General features: G+C 61.5%; 1 protein-coding gene across 1 annotated transcript in view; it reads left to right on the top strand.

The window, feature by feature from the left end:
* The window catches only part of TRIM62 (tripartite motif containing 62), a 57,080-nt gene extending 38,780 nt beyond the window's left edge, over positions 1–18,300 (top strand). The window contains exons 3-5 of the mRNA XM_037881270.2: positions 7,592–7,848; positions 8,396–8,511; positions 12,016–18,300. Coding sequence (XP_037737198.1) covers positions 7,592–7,848; positions 8,396–8,511; positions 12,016–12,566 — 924 coding nt within the window. The 3' untranslated portion in view covers positions 12,567–18,300. The remainder of the gene's footprint in view (positions 1–7,591; positions 7,849–8,395; positions 8,512–12,015) is intronic.
* Positions 18,301–24,486: the final 6,186 nt, after the last annotated feature.

Raw genomic sequence — 24,486 nt, 5'->3', positions numbered from 1 at the left:
CGTGGGGGGCACTGGCAGAGCTGGGTGTGGGGAGCTCAGGGCCGGGCGGGCTGTGGGTCAGGAGTGGGGGCACTGGCAGAGCTGGGTGTGGGGAGCTCAGGGCCGGGCGGGCTGTGGGTCAGGAGTGGGGGCTCTGGCAGAGCTGGGTGTGGGGAGCTCAGGGCCGGGCACGCTGTGGGTCAGGAGTGGGCACCGGCAGAGCTGGGTGTGGGGAGCTCAGGGCCGGGCGGGCTCTGGGTCAGGAGTGGGGGCTCTGGCAGAGCTGGGTGTGGGGAGCTCAGGGCTGGGCAGGCTGTGGGTCAGGAGTGGGGGCTCTGGCAGAGCTGGGTGTGGGGAGCTCAGGGCCGGGCGGGCTGTGGGTCAGGAGTGGGGGCTCTGGCAGAGCTGGGTGTGGGGAGCTCAGGGCTGGGCGGGCTGTGGGTGAGGCGTAGGGGGTCTGGCAGAGCTGGGTGTGGGGAGCTCAGGGCCGGGCACGCTCTGGGTCAGGAGTGGGGGCTCTGGCAGAGCTGGGTGTGGGCAGCTCAGGGCCGGGCGGGCTGTGGGTCAGGCATGGGGGGCACTGGCAGAGCTGGGTGTGGGGAGCTCATGGCCGGGCACGCTCTGGGTCAGGAGTGGGGGCTCTGGCAGAGCTGGGTGTGGGGAGCTCAGGGCCGGGCGGGCTGTGGGTCAGGCGTGGGGGGCACTGGCAGAGCTGGGTGTGGGGAGCTCAGGGCCGGGCACGCTCTGGGTCAGGAGTGGGGGCTCTGGCAGAGCTGGGTGTGGGGAGCTCAGGGCCGGGCGGGCTGTGGGTCAGGAGTGGGGGGTAGTGGCAGAGCTGGGTGTGGGGAGCTCAGGGCCGGGCGGGCTGTGGGTGAGGAGTGGGGGGCAGTGGCAGAGCTGCTTGTGGGGAGCTCAGGGCCGGGCGGGCTGTGGGTGAGGCGTGGGGGGCACTGGCAGAGCTGGGTGTGGGGAGCTCAGGGCCGGGCACGCTGTGGGTCAGGAGTGGGCACCGGCAGAGCTGGGTGTGGGGAGCTCAGGGCTGGGCGGGCTGTGGGTGAGGAGTGGGGGGCTCTGGCAGAGCTGGGTGTGGGGAGCTCAGGGCCGGGCGGGCTGTGGGTCAGGCGTGGGGGGCTCTGGCAGAGCTGGGTGTGGGGAGCTCAGGGCCGGGCGGGCTGTGGGTCAGGAGTGGGGGGCAGTGGCAGAGCTGGGTGTGGGGAGCTCAGGGCCGGGCGGGCTGTGGGTGAGGAGTGGGGGGCAGTGGCAGAGCTGGGTGTGGGGAGCTCAGGGCCGGGCACGCTGTGGGTCAGGCGTGGGGGGCTCTGGGAGAGCTGCGTGTGGGGAGCTCAGGGCCGGGCGGGCTGTGGGTGAGGCGTGGGGGGCACTGGCAGAGCTGGGTGTGGGGAGCTCAGGGCCGGGCGGGCTGTGGGTCAGGAGTGGAGGGCAGTGGCAGAGCTGGGTGTGGGGAGCTCAGGGCTGGGCGGGCTGTGGGTCAGGCGTGGGGGGCACTGGCAGAGCTGGGTGTGGGGAGCTCAGGGCCGGGCACGCTGTGGGTCAGGAGTGGGGGCTCTGGCAGAGCTGGGTGTGGGGAGCTCAGGGCCGGGCGGGCTGTGGGTCAGGAGTGGGGGCTCTGGCAGAGCTGGGTGTGGGGAGCTCAGGGCCGGGCACGCTGTGGGTCAGGAGTGTCGTCTCTGGCAGAGCTGGGTGTGGGGAGCTCAGTGCTGGGCGGGCTGTGGGTGAGGCGTAGGGGGTCTGGCAGAGCTGGGTGTGGGGAGCTCAGGGCCGGGCGGGCTGTGGGTCAGGAGTGGGGGCTCTGGCAGAGCTGGGTGTGGGGAGCTCAGGGCCGGGCGGGCTGTGGGTCAGGCGTGGGGGGCACTGGCAGAGCTGGGTGTGGGGAGCTCAGGGCCGGGCACGCTCTGGGTCAGGAGTGGAGGCTCTGGCAGAGCTGGGTGTGGGGAGCTCATGGCCGGGCGGGCTGTGGGTCAGGAGTGGGGGCTCTGGCAGAGCTGGGTGTGGGGAGCTCAGGGCCGAGCGGGCTGTGGGTCAGGCGTGGGGGGCACTGGCAGAGCTGGGTGTGGGGAGCTCAGGGCTGGGCGGGCTGTGGGTGAGGAGTGGGGGGCTCTGGCAGAGCTGGGTGTGGGGAGCTCAGGGCCGGGCGGGCTGTGGGTCAGGCGTGGGGGGCTCTGGCAGAGCTGGGTGTGGGGAGCTCAGGGCCGGGCGGGCTGTGGGTCAGGAGTGGGGGGCAGTGGCAGAGCTGGGTGTGGGGAGCTCAGGGCCGGGCGGGCTGTGGGTGAGGAGTGGGGGGCAGTGGCAGAGCTGGGTGTGGGGAGCTCAGGGCCGGGCACGCTGTGGGTCAGGCGTGGGGGGCTCTGGGAGAGCTGCGTGTGGGGAGCTCAGGGCCGGGCGGGCTGTGGGTGAGGCGTGGGGGGCACTGGCAGAGCTGGGTGTGGGGAGCTCAGGGCCGGGCGGGCTGTGGGTCAGGAGTGGAGGGCAGTGGCAGAGCTGGGTGTGGGGAGCTCAGGGCTGGGCGGGCTGTGGGTCAGGCGTGGGGGGCACTGGCAGAGCTGGGTGTGGGGAGCTCAGGGCCGGGCACGCTGTGGGTCAGGAGTGGGGGCTCTGGCAGAGCTGGGTGTGGGGAGCTCAGGGCCGGGCGGGCTGTGGGTCAGGAGTGGGGGCTCTGGCAGAGCTGGGTGTGGGGAGCTCAGGGCCGGGCACGCTGTGGGTCAGGAGTGTCGTCTCTGGCAGAGCTGGGTGTGGGGAGCTCAGTGCTGGGCGGGCTGTGGGTGAGGCGTAGGGGGTCTGGCAGAGCTGGGTGTGGGGAGCTCAGGGCCGGGCGGGCTGTGGGTCAGGAGTGGGGGCTCTGGCAGAGCTGGGTGTGGGGAGCTCAGGGCCGGGCGGGCTGTGGGTCAGGCGTGGGGGGCACTGGCAGAGCTGGGTGTGGGGAGCTCAGGGCCGGGCACGCTCTGGGTCAGGAGTGGAGGCTCTGGCAGAGCTGGGTGTGGGGAGCTCATGGCCGGGCGGGCTGTGGGTCAGGAGTGGGGGCTCTGGCAGAGCTGGGTGTGGGGAGCTCAGGGCCGAGCGGGCTGTGGGTCAGGCGTGGGGGGCACTGGCAGAGCTGGGTGTGGGGAGCTCAGGGCCGGGCACGCTGTGGGTCAGGAGTGGGGGCTCTGGCAGAGCTGGGTGTGAGGAGCTCAGGGCCGGGCGGGCTGTGGGTCAGGAGTGGGGGCTCTGGCAGAGCTGGGTGTGGGGAGCTCAGGGCCGGGCGGGCTGTGGGTCAGGAGTGGGGGCTCTGGCAGAGCTGGGTGTGGGGAGCTCAGGGCCGGGCACGCTCTGGGTCAGGAGTGTCGTCTCTGGCAGAGCTGGGTGTGGGGACCTCAGTGCTGGGCGGGCTGTGGGTGAGGCGTAGGGGGTCTGGCAGAGCTGGGTGTGGGGAGCTCAGGGCCGGGCACGCTCTGGGTCAGGAGTGGGGGCTCTGGCAGAGCTGGGTGTGGGGAGCTCAGGGCCGGGCGGGCTGTGGGTCAGGAGTGGGGGCTCTGGCAGAGCTGGGTGTGGGGAGCTCAGGGCCGGGCACGCTGTGGGTCAGGAGTGGGCACCGGCAGAGCTGGGTGTGGGGAGCTCAGGGCCGGGCGGGCTCTGGGTCAGGAGTGGGGGGCTCTGGCAGAGCTGGGTGTGGGGAGCTCAGGGCCGGGCAGGCTGTGGGTCAGGAGTGGGGGCTCTGGCAGAGCTGGGTGTGGGGAGCTCAGGGCCGGGCACGCTCTGGGTCAGGAGTGGAGGCTCTGGCAGAGCTGGGTGTGGGGAGCTCATGGCCGGGCGGGCTGTGGGTCAGGAGTGGGGGCTCTGGCAGAGCTGGGTGTGGGGAGCTCAGGGCCGAGCGGGCTGTGGGTCAGGAGTGGGGGCTCTGGCAGAGCTGGGTGTGGGGAGCTCAGGGCCGGGCGGGCTCTGGGTCAGGAGTGGGGGCTCTGGCAGAGCTGGGTGTGGGGAGCTCAGGGCAGGGCGGGCTGTGGGTGAGGAGTGGGGGCAGTGGCAGAGCTGGGTGTGGGGAGCTCAGGGCCGGGCACGCTGTGGGTCAGGCGTGGGGGGCTCTGGCAGAGCTGGGTGTGGGGAGCTCAGGGCCGGGCGGGCTGTGGGTGAGGAGTGGGGGCAGTGGCAGAGCTGGGTGTGGGGAGCTCAGGGCCGGGCACGCTGTGGGTCAGGCGTGGGGGGCTCTGGCAGAGCTGGGTGTGGGGAGCTCAGGGCCGGGCGGGCTGTGGGTCAGGAGTGGGGGCTCTGGCAGAGCTGGGTGTGGGGAGCTCAGGGCCGGGCGGGCTGTGGGTCAGGAGTGGGGGGCAGTGGCAGAGCTGGGTGTGGGGAGCTCAGGGCCGGGCGGGCTGTGGGTCAGGCGTGGGGGGCACTGGCAGAGCTGGGTGTGGGGAGCTCAGGGCCGGGCACGCTCTGGGTCAGGAGTGGAGGCTCTGGCAGAGCTGGGTGTGGGGAGCTCATGGCCGGGCGGGCTGTGGGTCAGGAGTGGGGGCTCTGGCAGAGCTGGGTGTGGGGAGCTCAGGGCCGAGCGGGCTGTGGGTCAGGCGTGGGGGGCACTGGCAGAGCTGGGTGTGGGGAGCTCAGGGCCGGGCACGCTGTGGGTCAGGAGTGGGGGCTCTGGCAGAGCTGGGTGTGGGGAGCTCAGGGCCGGGCGGGCTGTGGGTCAGGAGTGGGGGCTCTGGCAGAGCTGGGTGTGGGGAGCTCAGGGCCGGGCGGGCTGTGGGTCAGGAGTGGGGGCTCTGGCAGAGCTGGGTGTGGGGAGCTCAGGGCCGGGAACGCTCTGGGTCAGGAGTGGGGGCTCTGGCAGAGCTGGGTGTGGGGAGCTCAGGGCCGGGCGGGCTGTGGGTCAGGAGTGGGGGGCAGTGGCAGAGCTGGGTGTGGGGAGCTCAGGGCCGGGCGGGCTGTGGGTCAGGCGTGGGGGGCACTGGCAGAGCTGGGTGTGGGGAGCTCAGGGCCGGGCGGGCTGTGGGTCAGGAGTGGGGGCTCTGGCAGAGCTGGGTGTGGGGAGCTCAGGGCCGGGCGGGCTCTGGGTCAGGAGTGGGGGCTCTGGCAGAGCTGGGTGTGGGGAGCTCAGGGCCGGGCGGGCTGTGGGTGAGGAGTGGGGGCAGTGGCAGAGCTGGGTGTGGGGAGCTCAGGGCCGGGCACGCTGTGGGTCAGGCGTGGGGGGCTCTGGGAGAGCTGCGTGTGGGGAGCTCAGGGCCGGGCGGGCTGTGGGTCAGGAGTGGGGGCTCTGGCAGAGCTGGGTGTGGGGAGCTCAGGGCCGGGCGGGCTGTGGGTCAGGCGTGGGGGGCTCTGGGAGAGCTGGGTGTGGGGAGCTCAGGGCCGGGCGGGCTGTGGGTCAGGAGTGGGGGCTCTGGCAGAGCTGGGTGTGGGGAGCTCAGGGCCGGGCGGGCTGTGGGTCAGGCGTGGGGGGCTCTGGCAGAGCTGGGTGTGGGGAGCTCAGGGCCGGGCGGGCTGTGGGTCAGGAGTGGGGGGCAGTGGCAGAGCTGGGTGTGGGGAGCTCAGGGCCGGGCGGGCTGTGGGTGAGGCGTGGGGGGCACTGGCAGAGCTGGGTGTGGGGAGCTCAGGGCCGGGCACGCTCTGGGTCAGGAGTGGAGGCTCTGGCAGAGCTGGGTGTGGGGAGCTCATGGCCGGGCGGGCTGTGGGTCAGGAGTGGGGGCTCTGGCAGAGCTGGGTGTGGGGAGCTCATGGCCGGGCGGGCTGTGGGTCAGGAGTGGGGGCTCTGGCAGAGCTGGGTGTGGGGAGCTCAGGGCCGAGCGGGCTGTGGGTCAGGCGTGGGGGGCACTGGCAGAGCTGGGTGTAGGGAGCTCAGGGCCGGGCACGCTCTGGGTCAGGAGTGGGGGCTCTGGCAGAGCTGGGTGTGGGGAGCTCAGGGCCGGGCGGGCTCTGGGTCAGGAGTGGGGGCTCTGGCAGAGCTGGGTGTGGGGAGCTCAGGGCCAGGCGGGCTGTGGGTCAGGCGTGGGGGGCACTGGCAGAGCTGGGTGTGGGGAGCTCAGGGCCGGGCGGGCTGTGGGTCAGGCGTGGGGGGCACTGGCAGAGCTGGGTGTGGGGAGCTCAGGGCCGGGCGGGCTGTGGGTGATGAGTGGGGGGCAGTGGCAGAGCTGGGTGTGGGGAGCTCAGGGCCGGGCGGGCTGTGGGTCAGGAGTGGGGGGCTCTTGCAGAGCTGGGTGTGGGGAGCTCAGGGCCGGGCGGGCTGTGGGTCAGGAGTGGGGGCTCTGGCAGAGCTGGGTGTGGGGAGCTCAGGGCCGGGCGGGCTGTGGGTCAGGCGTGGGGGGCTCTGGCAGAGCTGGGTGTGGGGAGCTCAGGGCCGGGCGGGCTGTGGGTCAGGAGTGGGGGCTCTGGCAGAGCTGGGTGTGGGGAGCTCAGGGCCGGGCGGGCTGTGGGTCAGGCGCGGGGGGCACTGGCAGAGCTGGGTGTGGGGAGCTCAGGGCCGGGCGGGCTGTGGGTCAGGCGCGGGGGGCACTGGCAGAGCTGGGTGTGGGGAGCTCAGGGCCGGGCGGGCTGTGGGTCAGGAGTGGGGGGCACTGGCAGAGCTGGTTGTGGGGAGCTCAGGGCCGGGCGGGCTGTGGGTCAGGAGTGGGGGCTCTGGCAGAGCTGGGTGTGGGGAGCTCAGGGCCGGGTGGGCTGTGGGTCAGGCGTGGGGGGCACTGGCAGAGCTGGGTGTGGGGAGCTCAGGGCCGGGCACGCTGTGGGTCAGGAGTGGGGGCTCTGGCAGAGCTGGGTGTGGGGAGCTCAGGGCCGGGCGGGCTGTGGGTGAGGAGTGGGGGGTAGTGGCAGAGCTGGGTGTGGGGAGCTCAGGGCCGGGCACGCTCTGGGTCAGGAGTGGGGGCTCTGGCAGAGCTGGGTGTGGGGAGCTCAGGGCCGGGCGGGCTGTGGGTCAGGCGTGGGGGCTCTGGCAGAGCTGGGTGTGGGGAGCTCAGGGCCGGGCGGGCTGTGGGTGAGGAGTGGGGGGTAGTGGCAGAGCTGGGTGTGGGGAGCTCAGGGCCGGGCACGCTCTGGGTCAGGAGTGGGGTCTCTGGCAGAGCTGGTTGTGGGGAGCTCAGGGCCGGGCGGGCTGTGGGTCAGGAGTGGGGGCTCTGGCAGAGCTGGGTGTGGGGAGCTCAGGGCCGGGTGGGCTGTGGGTCAGGCGTGGGGGGCACTGGCAGAGCTGGGTGTGGGGAGCTCAGGGCCGGGCACGCTCTGGGTCAGGAGTGGGGGCTCTGGCAGAGCTGGGTGTGGGGAGCTCAGGGCCGGGCGGGCTGTGGGTGAGGAGTGGGGGGCACTGGCAGAGCTGGGTGTGGGGAGCTCAGGGCCGGGTGGGCTGTGGGTCAGGCGTGGGGGGCACTGGCAGAGCTGGGTGTGGGGAGCTCAGGGCCGGGCACGCTCTGGGTCAGGAGTGGGGGCTCTGGCAGAGCTGGGTGTGGGGAGCTCAGGGCCGGGCGGGCTGTGGGTGAGGTGTGGGGGGCACTGGCAGAGCTGGGTGTGGGGAGCTCAAGGCCGGGCACGCTGTGGGTCAGGCGTGGGGGGCACTGGCAGAGCTGGGTGGTGCTGTCGGGGAAGGAATGAGGGTGGTGTGTGGCTCTGCTGTGACTCTTCTCTGCTTGTCTGTCCTGTGCAGTCGTCTGCCAAGAGCCTGCGAGCCACCATTGGGGAGGCCTTTGAGCGGCTGCACCGGCTGCTGCGCGAGCGCCAGAAGGCCATGCTGGAGGAGCTGGAGGCCGACACCGCCAGGACTCTGACCGACATCGAGCAGAAGATCCAGCGCTACAGCCAGCAGCTGCGCAAGGTGCAGGAGGGCAGCCAGATCCTGCAGGAGCGGCTGGCTGAGATGGACAGGCATGCCTTCCTGGCCGGCATCGCCTCGCTCTCGGAGAGGTACTGGGGCCTGGGGGGCATCACCTGGCTCTCAGAGAGGTGCATATGGCCTTTGCAGCCAGCACCGTCTCAGTGCATCTCCCTGGACAGCAGCTTTTCCCTCTCGTCAGCACCCAGCCCAGACCGGCCCAGCCCAGTGCAGGACAAAGCCCTTCCTGTTATGGCTCCCTCCCATCCATTCCTAGTCCCTGGTCATCCTGAAGCCCTGCTTAGCCCCACACCCACCGAAGGGTTTAGTAGGTGAGGACAGGACCTTTCTAGTCCAGAGCAGCTCCCCATACCCACCCTGGCACCAACGGGACACTGCCAGGTGTGCACAGCGCCTGGCCTCGCTCAGCGCTCCCATGCTGTATGCACCCCAGGGCCCACGTGGCTGTGACGCAAGAGGCAGTGCCCTATGCTCCTGCCAGAGCTCCTGCCTCTAGGCCAGGCCCTCACTCAGTTGACCCCCTACCCCGTAACCTCTCCCCTTCCTCACCAGCAAACCCCACATTGCAGTGGGGGAGCTGCAGGGGCTCCGTGCTAACCAGCTTGACTCTCCAACCAGGCTCGAGGGAAAGATCCATGAAACAAACCTCACGTACGAAGACTTTCCTCCCTCCAAATACATGGGCCCCCTGCAGTACACGATCTGGAAATCGCTCTTCCAGGACATCCATCCAGGTATGGCTCCCCAGCCCAGGGAGAGCAGCCTGCTCCCTCTAACATACTACAGGCCTTTCCTGGCACAATGTGGCAGCCGGGGCCTCTGGCCTGATTATCAGAAGTGCTGAGCACCCACAAGTCTACTGGTCTGAGGGCGGTGAGGCTCAGCCTCCCTGCAAACCTGCCGTGTGGGGAGAGTCGCCTCAGCTAGGTAAATACAGGCTGCTGGGCCCAGCCTTTGTGCTAGGAGGGATTAAACTGCAGACAGATGGCCGCGGTGGCCTCCTCAGGGCATTGTGGTCTGACGCCGGCAGGAAAACCCTGCACGTAGGGCCAGATTCTGAACTGGAAGTCACAGGGCTGCAGAAAGAAAAGGAGGACTTGTGGCACCTTCGAGACTGACCAATTTATTTGAGCATGAGCTTTTGTGAGCTACAGCTCACTTCATCGGGTGCATTCAGGGCTGCAGGACTCAGCACGTCAGCTGGGGACGAGCAGCAGCAGACGGTGTGTGACGTGCCGGTGCCTGCTGGGCAGCAGTGCCTGGGATCCAGCACCTGGCCTGTCCACGATGCGCCTCTGTCAAAGGGGCCCCGGCTGTGTGGTTTGATGTTTCTCCTGTTCTAAGGCTCTGCGGGAGTGCTGGGGGCTTCCCCTTTAGGGACCTGCAAGTGGCAGACTGGTGAGGGGACAGAATCCTTTGCCTCCAGGTCACTGGTTCAAATGCCGCCCCCTCCAGTAGTTGCATGTGGCTGCTCCGGGACCCATGCAAAATCCGAATGGGCAGAAGGCTGAGCACCGAGGCAGCAAAGCGCCCATTGACTGCAGTGGGGTGAGAGTGCCTTGGGGAGAACACCCTGTGTCTGGGGGGTCCTGAGATCCTGCAGGGACGGGGCCCAGAGCCTATGCACCACCCTCCCCTTCCCTTCCCCCTCCCCCGCAACCGCTGCTGCTGTTCCCCCAGCCAGGGCCATGCATGTCCTAGTGTGCAGCCCAGACACCAGCTCCTGTTCCTGGGAGAAGGGAGAATGCATCAGAGGCTGACAAAGGCCCTTTCCGCAGGGCTGCTCCCACTGCTATGGTAACGGGAGCTTGGGGGCCTGCAGTGCAAGGATAGGGCCCCAGATGGAGCTGGCCTGGAGACTGGCTGTGGGAGGCAGGGCCCTGGAGGCAGGCTGGGGAGTGGGGGGTTAATCCAGGGAGGTGGGGGTTAATTCCATTTCTAGCTGGGTTTCTCGTCACTGAGCTCAGTGTCTGATACAGACATTCGCAACCCATGGTTATTAATTAGCCGATCCATCCCCTGGGACATGGAGTGTTCTGCTGAGACACAGTGACCTGTAAGAGAGCTTGCTCCAGGCCTGCTGGCCTTTCTGCTCTTGTTTATTCGGGCCCCACCCTCTGTCCTGCCCGGGCATAAGGTCTGTCGAGTACCATTACACTTGCCTGGATGTGGCTAAAACTGCTCTGTGCCAGCTCTCCTGTTGTTCCCAACCCATCTGCCTTTGCACTCCGCACAGCAGCAGCCCGGCTTGAGCTGACGCACTGCCTGCGGCCCCAGCGGGCACGAGCTCCTTTGGTGGGTTGGCGGGAGCTGGGTTGCAAAGAGCCAGACTCCGAGTGGTGCCCGCCCATTGTGACTGTGGGTTTCCCTTTTAGACCAAGTTTTCTCCCCCTCCCCCCTCCCCCATCCACAAAATAAGTCAGATTGGCCTCAGAATTGGTAGGTTAGACCTGGTGCCTTGGTCAAATTTGTCTACAAATTTTGAAGTGACTTGGACAAGGGCTTCCTGAGTTATGACTGTCTAACCACGGAGGCATTCCACACCATTCCAAAAGCGCCTGTGGGAGGTGGAGTTTACCACTCTGCAGCAAAACCAAGAGAAAGGAGAGGGATGAAATCACCGTGCCTGGCTCCCCTCACTGAGCTCGAGTGCCTGGCACCAGCCTTTCGCTGACGAATGTGAAGTCACCAATGGTGTTAATTAATATCGCTGGGCAACATCAGCTCTGCCAAGCCCAGCGCGGGGCATCTGTGAGCGCTGGGGACCTGAGCTTCCATAGAGGAGGCTGTGGGCCTTTCCCCACAGGAACCCCCTCGCTGGGGGCTGGGCAGTGGTGGGAAGAGAGAACTGCTTGTCCAAAGCTTGTGAGGGAGCCAGAGTCTCTATGGATCCTGGGGCCCCCAGCAAGGCGCCCCAGGAATCTACTGCCCCTGCCAGCCTGGAGCTGACCTTGTACTCCTGCCCTGTGGCTCCGAGCAGCGTGGGGCCCCTCTTGCCAAACCCCAGGAGGTCTGTTAGATGGAGCAGGCAGGGAGCTCTGGTGCTTCCCACCAGCCACCCCACCTTCTCCTTCTCCAGTGCCCTACTCCCCCTTGCAGCAAGATTCCTGCCCTCTCGGGCCTCCTGGCTCCACTCTCCCCTTTTCCCCCTATATCCATAGACCCACCCTCATCAAAGATTTCTTGAGGCAGGGTTGGGGCAGGGGCTGTCAGCCTCTGTAGCTCGCTGCGGGGATCCCACCACAGACACCAAGGAAGCTGCTGCTTGTGCTGGAGCATCCCACATTGAGGCTACGCCTGCACTGGCCCTGGGGTGTAATTTCGAGGCATACCCACACTAGCTCTGATCGAGCTAGAACGCTGCAAATAACGCTGCAGCCGCAGCTGCACAGATGGGGGAGGGTTAGCCGCCCTGCGTCCGCACCTAGGGTCTCAGGGAGGTTGTATGTGGGGCAGCTGGCCTCTGGTGCCACCGTGGCTACCTATCTATTTTTAGTGTGCTCACTCAGTCAGAGCTAGCCTGGGTACATCTCGAGCTGGGAGCCCAGCAGAGCCAAGCCCTGTGACACACCTGGTTGGTGTGTTTGTTATCCCACCCCAGATCAGCTCACCCAGGGCGTTGATCTGTGTGTCTAACTCCCACCACTGGGTGAGCTCTCAGAGATGTAGCCGTGGTGTGGGGTCCCCCAGAAAGGCCCCAAAGCATCAGCCCCCATCTCCGAGGCCCTGGCACATCTGTGCATGTGGTCTGTACTCTGGCAAGAGCATTCCCTACCTCTTTGCATCTTCCTCCTCCTAAAGGAAGCTTCAGTGCCAAAGGGATTGCTAAGCAGCGTCACGGGTGCGATTTTAAATGCAGCCGAGGCACTGGTAGAGCCTAGCTAGCTATACTGCCTCTCCCGTGCTACAGGGCGCAAGAAGGTCCCTCCAACAGCTTTCACCGCCTGTGGGGCCAGTCCCTGTGCGGAGTACAAGGGCAGATGGGGAGTTACAGGGGGCTGGCTGCCGAGCCACCTGACTGACCCCATCACACGTCCCTCAGCACAGCCCCCTCTGGTGTCCCTGCGGCTCTTTGTGAAGTGCTGTCTGTGTGAGGGGTGGCTGGGTGGGTGCTTGTAGGCCCCTATTTTGGGGGCATTTACATTCCCGTTGCATAAGCAAGTGCTTTGCCGGTAATTGACTAGCCGTGTGGGGTGTGGCTAGGTTCTGAGCCCCTTCCTGTCCCTCTGCTTTCCCAGTGCCAGCAGCCCTCACGCTGGACCCCGTCACAGCTCACCAGCGTCTCATCCTGTCGGATGACTGCACCATCGTGGCCTACGGCAACTTGCACCCGCAGCCGCTGCAGGATTCACCCAAGCGCTTTGACGTGGAGGTGTCGGTGCTGGGCTCAGAGGCCTTCGGCAGCGGCGTGCACTACTGGGAGGTCATCGTCTCGGAGAAGACCCAGTGGATGATCGGGCTGGCACACGAGGCTGTCACCCGCAAGGGGAGCATTCAGATCCAGCCCAGCCGCGGCTTTTACTGCATCGTCATGCACGACGGCAACCAGTACAGCGCCTGCACCCAGCCCTGGACCCGGCTCAATGTTAAGAGCAAGCTAGAGAAAGTCGGCGTCTTCTTGGACTATGACAAAGGCCTCCTGATCTTCTACAATGCTGATGACATGTCGTGGCTGTACACCTTCCGGGAGAAGTTCCCCGGCAAGCTCTGCTCATACTTTAGTCCTGGCCAGAGCCATGCCAATGGCAAGAACGTGCAGCCACTCCGCATAAACACCGTCCGGATCTAGGAGGGAGCAGGGAAGGGAGCCTGGAGCTGTATAGAGCCTCCTGGCCGGCAGGCTGAGTCCAGAGTCCCTGCTAAGACAGTTCCCATGTACTCCTTTCTGCAGGCTCCGGGGCTGTGCCATTCCTAGCTCTGACCTCCTGGCATTATCCGGGTGCAGGAGGGTGCAGGGCTGGGGCTGGGGGGTTGTGGGGATGGAGGGAGGCCATGGAACTGTTGGTATTTCAGTGTGAGAGGATGCAGCATTCCTGCCTCCCTGTCTGCGTCAGTTTCCAGACTAACCCAAGGATCCGGGCTGAGTGTGGACATCCAGCTGGCTATCCCTGGCATGACCCCGGCATTGCCATGGGCACTCTGCCAGGATGGATGCAGGTGGGACCCTGTGCTGTTGGAGCCTCCTGCTGGCATGGAGCAGAGCTGCTGCTGAACCGCTGCTTGGTATCTCAGCTCACCTGTGAGCTCCTAGCTGGGTTTGCTCCTACGGACAGAGCATGAACCATCCTGCACAGGGCTAGTGACCTGGCAGCATCTGCACTTAGTATGTGTTACATTGGCACTCAGGGGCCCCTGGCACCAAGGGGTCAGGATCCCGTGCTGCTAGGCCCTCTGCAAAGAAGTGGGTGGCAGCCTCTTCCCCAGAGAGCTGCAATCTAGGTTTATGACAAGGTGCAACTAAGGCGGAGAGGGTGGGGAAGGACAAGGGGGAGGGTTAGATGAGCATGTTTTGCAGAGTGGGCTGCAGTCTGGGCTTGCCAGCTGGGCTTGCAGTTCCTTTTAGCAGCAGCTGGAGGCTGAGGCAGCGTTGCCGTGTGCCTCCCTGAGAGCAGAGGGCTCAGATTGCCAGAGGTAAAGCCATAGAGCCACCAGGTCATCAAGCCTGACCGCCTGCATGTCACCAGCACCAGCACCACCCCGCACCCGATCCTGAATCCAGCAACTGAAATGAGACCAAAGGTGCTCAGTCCACAGGAGCCTGGGTTGGCAGTGCCCCAGGCAGAGCACAGGCGGGGCTGATGGCGGGGAAATGACTGAGATACACCCAGGTAACCCTGGCAAGTGACCCACCCACTGCAGAAGGCAGCAGAACGGCTCCCTCAGCTGATCCCAGTACAGGGCATGGGGTGTGCGCATGACCCCAACGAGGCCACCCTCCCCCAGGCCAGTTCCCTCTTGTGTGAGGCCCTCCCCCCCAGCTGTCCCCTTCACCAGGTTCGTTGGCTGGGGCAAAATCTGCCAAGAGGAGCCTGGATTGGAGTACCCTGGGAGCCAGCCTGGCTCCGCAGTCTGATGGCTGCCTTAGGGGCACACATTGCTGGTGCCTGGCCCCAGATCTGCCATGGGTAGAGGCCAGCTGAGGTGCATGACCCTCAGCCCAGCACCGGTGGAGCCTGCTCCGGCACTGTATGCCACAGTCCTCGCTGAAGCCAGTTTGGCACCAGGGAATAATGGTCAGCCGTGATCATGGCTTGGTCCTGTGGCAGCTGCCTGTGGGCTTCCCTGCCCAGAGCCCTGTGTGGACAGAACAGTCACTGCACCTGTGTAACCAGGCTGGCTGGTCCTCCTGGCGTCACGGGTAGTGTGACACTGCCGAACACGTTGCTGGTGCTGCTCTGCGTGCATGCCCATGGGGCCCTCTGCCCCTGCTCAAGCATGGTGGGACAGCAACTTAGGTTTTCCCAGAATGCACTGCTACCAACACCTAGGTAGCAGAGCACGGATGCACCTGGTGCGTTGGCACAGCTCCCTGGTGCTGCAGGTGGATCAGGTGAGTGTCAGTTACTGAGCACGGTGCACGTGCAGTGTGGGCCGCGCCCCTTGGCGCAGTTTGTTTTCTACGGAGTGGAGTGTTGACCTGCGGGTTGCCAGGACAGATCTGTGACTGTGACCGTGTACCCGGCTCCGGAGGCGTACGTTCCTCCCTCCACCTCGCTCTGGAACCAGTTCCTTGGCTCTTGTCAGTGAGCGAGATGTGCTTCAGGTTCCCCCGCACCCTCTCCCGGGTGGAGGTCACCTCTTGGGGGAATGCCTGCAGCTGCCTGGACTCGGGCAAACGCCTGAGCTGTGCAGTGGGCAAGGGCAGAGGGGGCTGGAGAAGAGGACCCTGGGGAGGTGGGGGTGGGCTGGAGGAGAGGAACAAGGGATATCAGAGTAAAGGGTGGGGATAGGCAAGGTGTGTGAGGATAGGATAGGAGCGTGTGAGGCGGGTGACAGCAATAAGCAAGGAGTCCAATTTCCTCTCTCCAGCTGGAGCAGCCTGAGCAGGGCCCCAGGAATCAGCAGCTCCTGGTTCTTTGTGCCGTGGCCTCTCCCCGTGCACGGTGGGGCAGACAGGTGATGGGACAGTGCTCAGCCCAGTGCGGCCTGGCAGGCGCTGCTCCTGGCCCGTGAGGGACGCGCTCGCACGCTACCTGGGCAATGGCATTTTGCCAGGCACTGCTAGTGATACAGAGGCAGCCAGAAGGCAGCAGCCTTGGCAAGTACCCTTGCCGTGGGAGGGGCTGGGATCGCCTAGCCCGCCTGGGTCTCCGCGCGGAGCCACCCTCAGTACTGGCACCTTCACCGGCTCCAAGCGCTGTGTCCTCCAAAGGCCCGTACCAGGAAGCATGACGGGCTGGGCTCCTTGTTCATGATTCATAGATTCGTAGATATTTAGGTCAGAAGGGACCATCATGATCATCTAGTCTGACCTCCTGCACAACACAGGCCACAGAATCTCACCCACCCACTCCTAGGAAAAACCTCTCACCTATGTCTGAGCTATTGAAGTCCTCAAATCATGATTAAAGACTTCAAGGAGCAGAGAATCCTCCAGCAAGTGACCCGTGCCCCATGCTGCAGAGGAAGGCGAAAAACCTCCAGGGCCTCTTCCAATCTGCCCTGGAGGAAAATTCCTTCCCAACCCCAAATATGGCAATCAGCTAAACCCTGAGCATATGGGCAAGATTCACCAGCCAGATACTACAGAAAATTCTTTCCTGGGTAACTCAGCTCCCACCCCATCTAATATCCCATCACAGGCCATTGGGCCTATTAACATGAATATTTAATTACCAAAACCTTTATCCCATCATACCATCTCCACACGGGGCAGAAGTTAGAGCACGTGACCCGGGTGGCCAACACACACCGAGTAGTCAGTGCGATCAGCTCCTGCCAGCCCAGCAGCCAAGGGGGACGGGAAGCGCTCCAGTGCGTACAGGTAGGGACCTTGGCCGGGAATCTGGATCGAGTAGCTAACATTAGAGAGGCTGAGACCTAGACTTTCCTAACAGGGGCTTCTGTTTTGGGGGGCCCCTTGGGCCTGATATCCAGGGGCACTGAGCGAACACCACCAGTGCCCATCAACACCAGCTAGAGCCTGGAAGAACAGGCCAAAAGGGGCTCACAACAGGCACACAAAAGCAGCTGCTATGACTGAAGACATAGGCCTCACATTGTAGCCAGTTAGTGGTAGTACCTAGCCCAGTGGGCACTAAGCCCATAGCTGGCCCAGGAGCCGGGGCCACTGGTCTGCACCCAGAGCAGCGGGGAGGCTAGCTGGGGGAAGTCCTGTTACCGGGAGGCGTGGAGCCTGCAGATTTGCCTTGGGGCTGTGGCAAGGGGTTGAAGGACAGATCTGGACAGGAGATGTCAAAGCCGGGCCCTGTCTGTGGAGATCCTCATGGGGCAGCAGGGAGCTATGCACAATGGTGGGGAGCAGGCACAAAGCTGAACATTGAGGTAGTTCTCTTGAGGCTGCCTGGAGCCCATCTGGTGCTGGCCTGATGCCCTTACTCCTGTCTCAGGTCAAAGGCTCTGAGCCTTCGGCAGGAGCGTGTTTGTGACAGGCCCCTGGGAATCAGTTCCATAATGGTGAGAACCCTGAGGCAGGGAAACAGACCCCCACGGAGGCAGGTGGGGCCCTGCACACCAGGGCTTTGAGAAGGGCAGGCGGCTGATGAGACTTTCCACTCTATAGTCACTGATTTCAACGCATCCGACAACAGAGCAACAGCATCACGATCTGCATTACAGCTGGGGAAACTGAGGCACAGAGAGGGGAAGGCACTTGGCCAGAGTCCCACGCAACTCTGGGACTGATACCAACAGCAGATTCCTGGTTCTGGGCCCTGTCACCTCCCCCAGACCCAGGCTGGGCTTGGCTAGGTGCCCCAAGGGGAGAAGTCCATTGCTGGCAATGGATGTCACCAGACCCTCCCCCTCACTGCACCAGGAAGCCAGTGGAAGCACAGGGAACTTGGACTTGCTGTGGTGCCTTTGTGGGCCATAGTGCCATGGTAGCAGTGTCTGAATGGCAGCCAGGAGGTCCCATGGGCAATGGGTGCAGAGACAATGTGGCAACATGACGGGTAGGGTGGCAGCCCCACACGTGTGTGGCTCCAGCCCGGCCCAAGGCAGCTGGCGTGTGGTGAATTTCACGTGGCAACAGACTTGCTAAGTCCAGGTTTTGTGAGCCCCAAGGAGCCGCTGTCTGCAGGTGTTTGGAGAGACAAACGGGGTGTTCCCCACTGGTATTTCTTGGATCTGGGGACTCCAGGCTGATCATGTTGCTTTGTAAATGAACGAACTTGGGACATGTCAGGGTCTCTGGTCTGAGCAAGGAGGAAGCAGCCAGCTGTGCTCACTCTCTGGACAAGTGTGCGCAGCAGCCTGGTACATCGCTGCCTTGGGCACATCTGCTCCGTGCACTGAGGGGAGAAGGGCGTGGACAGGGATTGCTCTGGTTGTATGAAGAGCCCGTTCTCCCCTTCCAGAGATCCAGCTGAGACATGAGCCGCCCACCATAAGGACTCAAGATCCAGAGGACACTAGATGTTGTGACTGGACTCAGGCCCTCCTGTCCTCCTACCCCTGTGAGCTGGATCACATGCAGTGTGATTTGCTTCTTGCCCCTTCTGGGGCCATGTCTTGTCAGCCACCAGGCTCCCTGGAGACTTTCTGTTCAGTGAATGGCCAACACTAATTGCTGCTCTGCAGCCTGGCCTGGCTGCTCACTTGGTGACAGAGAGGGGATGAATAATGCTCCCCCATTTCACGGCTTCCACTGGAGGTAGCTGATGAGCAACACTTCCTCCTACCAGGAGGGCAGAAAGCCCAACTCCAAGGCACCAGCTGGCCATTCTGTGCTGAGTGCCTGGCTGCAGACTCCCCCACCTGGAGAGCTACTCCCCTCTCTGAGTACATTGCACACAGCCTGGTGGATGTAGGGGAGCAAAACCCAACATCACTGGTGACATGTGGTGTCTGCCCCATCCTGGCCCAGTTCTTTCTGGGAAAAAGAGCTCCAGCTTGCAGACCAGGCTGAGGACGCTATTTGGAGGGAGGTGCTGAAACTCAGCCCCATCCCACTTTGGGGATGAATCCTGAAAACTCCTTCTGTGTGTAGGGAGTCCTATGGGGTGCAGCCCCGTGAGGTTACTCGTCTGAGCAGGTTCAGCCTCTTGGCAAGGAGGCTGCTCTGTTGACGTCACTGGGAAATCCCGAGGTATGGACAGGAGCTGCAGGGAGAGAGCTGGTGTGGTAGGGGGACAGCATCCTTCTGTAGCCTGGCAGGATGGAGTGTGGCAGGGTAGTGCACCCACGGGCTGCGATCCTGCAAGGTAAGCTCAGTGCCTGGCATGAGTCGGCCCTTCCTGGCTTCACCATCCAAGTGACTCCAGTGCCTGCTGGGTGCACTTCCATCTCCACCACCTGCCTGCGGGCTCCGCCAGTGCTGTGGTTTTTCCTTTTTCAGAAGCTGATGGATTCTGTATTTATTCCTAGTTCCGTAGCACGTAGTCTCTGACTGCTGCAATAAAGGCAATTTTTTGAAAAAAGGAATGGAAACTTGTTTCTGCAATGCAGCCGCCCCCGGAGCTCCTGCCTTCCCCTCCTGGCCCATCTCCTTGCAGACGCCCCGCGGATTGCATGCAAACACAGACAAAGGACAACACTGCAGCTGGCAGCCAGACCTGCAGAAAGGCTGCCATTCGCATGCTATTGTTCTGCCGAATGGATCTCCATTGGTTCATAACATTCCTACCGCACGCACCCCCCCCCCCCCCCCCCCCGCCAAGGTAGCAGGCATGATACACCATTCTTGGACCCGATTCTGTTCTCACTGGTGCAATTCTATTGACCTGAATCAAGTGACCACTCATGGATAACTCTGAGGGCAGATTGGGTCCTTTATCTATGTGCCACAGGAATCAGGCTCTACCACGAGGTCTCAACACCACAGGCCTGACTCAGTGGAGTCACACACGCTGGGTTTTACACTATTGTAGCCATGGGACCTGATCCTCCTCAGTTACAAAATACTGCTGTTGGCAACTGTAATGCTCCTCTCTTGGGGAGCGTGGCCGTGTGGTCATGGCTGCAAGTCCTGACATTCAAGGGGATTGTGGGAGGGGAGCCCAGGCGCTCCTACTCCACTGAGCTCTGATCCAGGGCCCTTTGGGCTACTGGTAGTCTGGCAACCAAGGCTGTCCACCCTGGGCCTCTTCCTCTCATCCACCTCCCTGGGGTCAGCTCAGTCCAAGGCTTTCCTCTGGTGGGGAGATCCAAACCACAATGAGTAAGAGGAGATTACCCATGTCCACTGGATCCTTCCCTCTCTGGTTGTCTGTGGGGTGGGTCCTCCTTTCCCTCAGGCAGGGCCCCTTTGGGCAGCTGTCAGAGCCGTTAGGCTTCCCTCTGCGCTGCTGGAGCTGTGGGCTGCAGATCTGCTCACCTCCAGCTCTGCCACCCAAATGAGCTAATTCCCGGCCTTTTAATTCCTTCAGCAGATGGAGTATTTGCTGCAGGTGTGGCGGGGTGGGGCTGGCTGAGCCCAAAATAATCCCTTAACCCCTTATTGCCCAGCACCCCATCACAACAACAAAGAGCCAGCCAGCCCTAAGGCACAGCCAGACAACTCAAGATGCATAGGTAAACTGAGGCACCGGGAATGCCCTGATACTGCAATGATGGCCATATTTGTGCCAAGATAGTGACTTGCCCAAGGTCTCAGAGCTAGTCAGTGACAGGGACCCTGATTCCCTCTCTGCTGCTGTCTCGCTAAGACAATTCCATCTGTGTTAGACGAGGGTTGGGGGAGAGGAGCTGGATGGAGTCTCCTGGGTATTATGCATCATTGGCCTGGCTCCTCCAGCCATCCAGGATTACAGAAAATGCAGGACTAGCTAAGCGCCCCCCACCCCCATCTCTGCTGACAAAATGAGCTCTCTTACCAACTCCTCTTCCTAATGGGCGAGCTGCAGCTAGCCAACTCTGTACCACGACCAGGACTTTCTCCAGAGGGAGCCTTGGCAGTGCCATCTGCAGTTAAGGACATCATCTGTCAGCTCAGCGTGGCCACGCCTGGGCCTGCATTCAGAGGCGCCAACTGAATTGCAAAGCTGCTGTCAGTGCTGACTCTCAAGCCAGCTCGTGAGGGGGCAGAGCCTCCTTGTGCACTTGCAAACAAGCGAGGGAGAAAATAGATTCTGGGAAAATAAGGAACAAAGGATTTGCACAGACCAAGTGGAGCCACAAATGCAGATTCTGCCCTCAGTTACCAAATGGGGCAAAGCCAAAGGGACTCCACAGTAAACAGTTTCAGCTAAAGTTTTCATTTGGGGGTTTAGAAATTTACATTTGTTGCTTTACAAAAGCCAAGATTTTTTTGAAAACGAAAACCCAATTGTTTTTTGAAAACGAAAACCCAGAAAAATTGTTACTGAAAAAATCGCTGGGGGGTGGGAGGGGGTCATTAAGTTTTCCCATAAAAATTCAAAAGAAAGAGACCAAAGAAATTTCCTGCAAAAGATCATTGGGGCTCTTTGACTGGCTCAGCCGGCTGCTGTGGAGCAGAACCAGGCCCCGAGAGCCCAGACGAAGGCCAGTGCTGCACTGGAAGCTGGTGCCAGTATAGTGGGCTACAGGGAGCGACGGGCAGGGAACTGCTTTCCTGTCCAGCAAAAACTTTGAGCGTTTCGAAAAAAAAAGGTCCGATATCCCATTGGGCTGAAGCTGAGCCTTTCCACATGTTCCATGTGACTCTAGCCTGGGAGAGTCCAACTGGTGGGCTGGGCATTCAGCAGGGATGTGGGAAGCCCATGCTTACACACCCTCAATGAATTAGTATTTTTTAACAACAAATTCCCGTCCAGTTCTCCCTAGGGGTGTGATTTTAATTTTAGCAACATGTCTGTCCTGGCAAAGGCCTTGCGTGGACACAGGTACACTGGCAGAGAAGGGCTTTTGCTGGGACAGCTTAGTTTGCGGGGGGAACGGCTGCAAGCGTCACTAGCACAGCGCTCCGCGTCTCCACTAGGAGGATTTGCCGCGCTTCTCTACTGCCAAAGAGTCTCTCGGTACAAGCTGGACTCGGCTGAAATGAACCCGCGGAGAAAGTTTATTACTCTCCTAATTACTCCTCTAATTAGCCACCTTGAAGCAAGACCAAGGGCCATGTGGGCCACTTGGCTGCCTTTCTGGGCCTCACAGGGAGTCAGTGCTGGCGGTGCTTTGTGGCTGCTGCCAGTGCTGGACAGAGCAGAGCTGCCAGTCCCGAGAGCCCACAGCCCAAAACCTTTGCAGGAACACTAATGCACCAACTGTGGGCTTGATACTGGTCTCATCTGGTGAAAATCAGGCTTGCTTCCAGTGATGTCAATGGGCTTGCACCAGTCGGAGAGGTGGCTCTACATTTCTGTTCCCCTTGAAGCAACAGAACCCTCCCTTTCTGCAGACACCCCCAGGCATTCAGCAGGTTGATGCTCTCCCACCTGTAATGATGCTGCCTCTGGCAGGACACAACTGAGAGTATCAGTTCAGGACAAATTGCTGAGAGCAGGGCAGTCACAGCCCAAAGTTGAGTGTCCTTTATTACTACGGCACAACCAAACCAGCCAAACAGAGAGGACTTCGGTTTTACCCCACTGGCTAACCAGAAGTCACACAAGCAATTCCCTCAGATACTCCAGTTCCCTTGTATCACCACCAGTGCCCCTCGTTATGGGGATAAATGGTTATGAAAACCAATACCCCAGTAAAAGAAAAAAGGTTCTCTCGATCCCACAGGACCAAGCCCCAGACCCAGGTCAAGTCAGATCTTACCCACAAATCACGCTGTTGCCAATCCTTTAGAATCTAAAATCTAAAGGTTTATTCGTAAAAGGAAAGAAATATAGATGAGAGCTAAAACTGGTTAGATGGAATCAATTACATACAGTGATGGCAAAGTTCTTGGTTCAGGCTTGTAGCAGAGATGGAATAAATTGCTGGCTTAAATCAAGTCTCTGGAGAACATCCCCAGCTGGGATGGGTCGTTCAGTCCTTTGTTCAGAGCTTCAGTGTAGCAAAGTCGCTCCAGAGGTAAGAAGCAGGATTGAAGACAAAATGGAGGAGCGGCAGCAGCTTTTATAGTCTCTTGCCATGTGGTCTCTGCTTCCTTTGTCCCAAAGACACGCTGTCCATCCCATGGCCTGGAAACACCTCAGAGTTCTGTCCCTAGGCAGGTCCCTGCACACCTTGCTGAGTCCCCAGGCGTGTCTGCCTTCCCTCAGTGGGTCAGTTGTGTAGCTGATGGTCCTTAATGGGCCATCAAGCAGGCTAGGCAGTGCTGATGTCACAATGTCTGGGGTGTCACCCAGAAGCATAGCACAAGTTTGATATACAGACAGCATAGAGTCAATACTTATAACTTTAAATATAAAAATGATACCTGCATACAGACAGCATAATCCTAACCAGCCAACCATAACCTCGTCTTAGACACCTTACGTGACATCCTTTATACAAGATTTGGTGCCACTGCAGGACCTTGGTTGCAACAATCATCTATACGGTCCCAGTTTGTGTCAATAATGTCACACACACACACACACACACACACACACCCCGCTCTCATCCTAAAGCGGGTCCCTGTGGTCAGTGCTTCTGCGCCTGGCAGGCTCATGGCATCAGGGCGGGGTCAGGAGCTGGATTTATCCCCAGTGCCAGCTCCACCCACACTGAGGAAGTGCCTGGTAGAGTCTGGAGGAGGAGGGCTGCACCCACAGTTCTCTCCCTGGGGGGAGGAGAAAAGAGAGAATGATCCCCTCCCCCCGTGGCAGCTGTCCATCAGTGCACAGCTTCCAGCGGCTCAGATATTACGGTGGCGATGGCAGCTGAGGCAGCCTGCAGAGAAGAGACCAGGTTTCCTGGAGAGAGGTAGGGAGGGTGTGACGGGCTCCCCAGGGTGAGGCCTGGGACTGTAAGACCGCTGTGCTCCCTGAACTCTCTCCAGTCTGGGCTGTGTCTCACAATGCCTCACTAGGGACCAGCAGCAACCCCTCCAGGCGCTGTGATCACTCAGCACAACCACATGTGGAGCCCCACACCCAGCTCTATTGCATGGATGCTCCCAGAGCCACACACAGAGAAAGGCCCCGGAGCCAAATCCCCCCAGCTCCCAGCACTGTACCTCAAGACGAGTAGTGCAAATTTACCACTTCACCAGTGGAAAATGGACATACACCAGCCTTTGCAAAACCTGAGCAGATTTGCCACACACTTCATACAAACTCACTGGTAAAGATAAATAGTTAAACAAATGTATTGACTATAAAAGATAGCTTTTAAGTGATATTAAGTGATAGGCAAAAAGTCAGAGTTAGTTACCAAAAGAAATAAAATATAAGCACACAGTCTAAACTCTCAACCCTATTAGACTGGGCAACGTCTAGACTAAGCAGTTTTTTCTCACCCCACTGGATATTTCAGTTCATAGTACACAGATTTCACCCTTAAAACCAGGCCAGTCCATTCACTTGGAATCTTCAGTCTTTTTCTGAGTGTCTTTGTTGCTTGCAGCTCAGATGGATGAAGGAGAAAGGCCCAGCATGTGGCCACTGTGTCTGTTTTATACCCTCAGTCCATGTGCTTGGAAAACACAACTCCAGGCATGTCTGGGGGGCTTTGCTGAGTCTCTCCAAGCAAGACTGAGCAATTCCCCTGGTGTGGCTTCATGCAGGTGAGTCATTGAATTGTAGCTCCCTTGCTGGACAATGGCTGTTGATGCGTTGTTTGTTTGACACCCTACCTGAGCGTTGGTTACTTTCCTTGCTGTTGCCTCTGGGGATCTAATATCGGGCTGATTCCCCAATTTACAGCATGTTTCAGTGACAACCATATAACACAGTTCTCATAACTTCATATTCATTAATGATACACATCTATGGTTAGGTCAGGGTTTCTCAAACTGGGGGTTGGGACCCCTCAGGGGTTGCGAGGTTATTACATGGGGGGGGTCATGAGCTGTCAGCCTCCACCCCAAACCCCGCTTTGCCTCCAGCATTTATAATGGTGTTAAATATATTAAAAAGTGTTTTTAATTTATGGGGGAGGGCACACTCAGAGGCTTGCTATGTGAAAGGGGTCATCAGTAAAAAAATTTGAGAGCCACTGGGATAGAGAAATGACTTTCAGCAGATGGTAACCTTTCCCCTGATACCTTACAAGGCCTGCTTTAGATGCAAGATCATGATTATATAAAAATGAGGAATATGGGGAAAAACTAGTGGGCGCTCTACACCCACCGGCAGCTAAGCTCCCCTCCCAGCCCCACCTCACCTCCTCCTCCACCTCTGCCTCCTCCCCTGAGCGCGCCGCGTCCCCGCTCCTCCGCCTACCTCCCAGCGCTTGCTGCCGCCAAACAGCTGTAGCAGGCTCCGGGAGGGAGGGGGAGGAGAGGGAATGTGGCGCGCTCAGGGGAGAAGGTGGGGAAGAGGCAGGGCTGGGGCAGGGATTTGGGGAAGGGGTCGAATAAGGGAGGGGGGAGTTGGGGGGGACTTTGGGGAAGGGGTTGGAATGGGGTTGGGAGGGGGCGGGGCAGGGATGGAGTCAGGGCAGGGCCAGAATGGTTGGCATTCCCAGCATGGAGGCCGAATTCCAGCTCCTCCAGGAATGGTTCCACTTCC

This window comes from Chelonia mydas, chromosome 18 (assembly GCF_015237465.2).
Source record: "Chelonia mydas isolate rCheMyd1 chromosome 18, rCheMyd1.pri.v2, whole genome shotgun sequence".
Classification (NCBI taxonomy): Eukaryota; Metazoa; Chordata; order Testudines; family Cheloniidae; genus Chelonia; species Chelonia mydas.
This window is presented reverse-complemented; position numbering and strand designations above follow the sequence as displayed.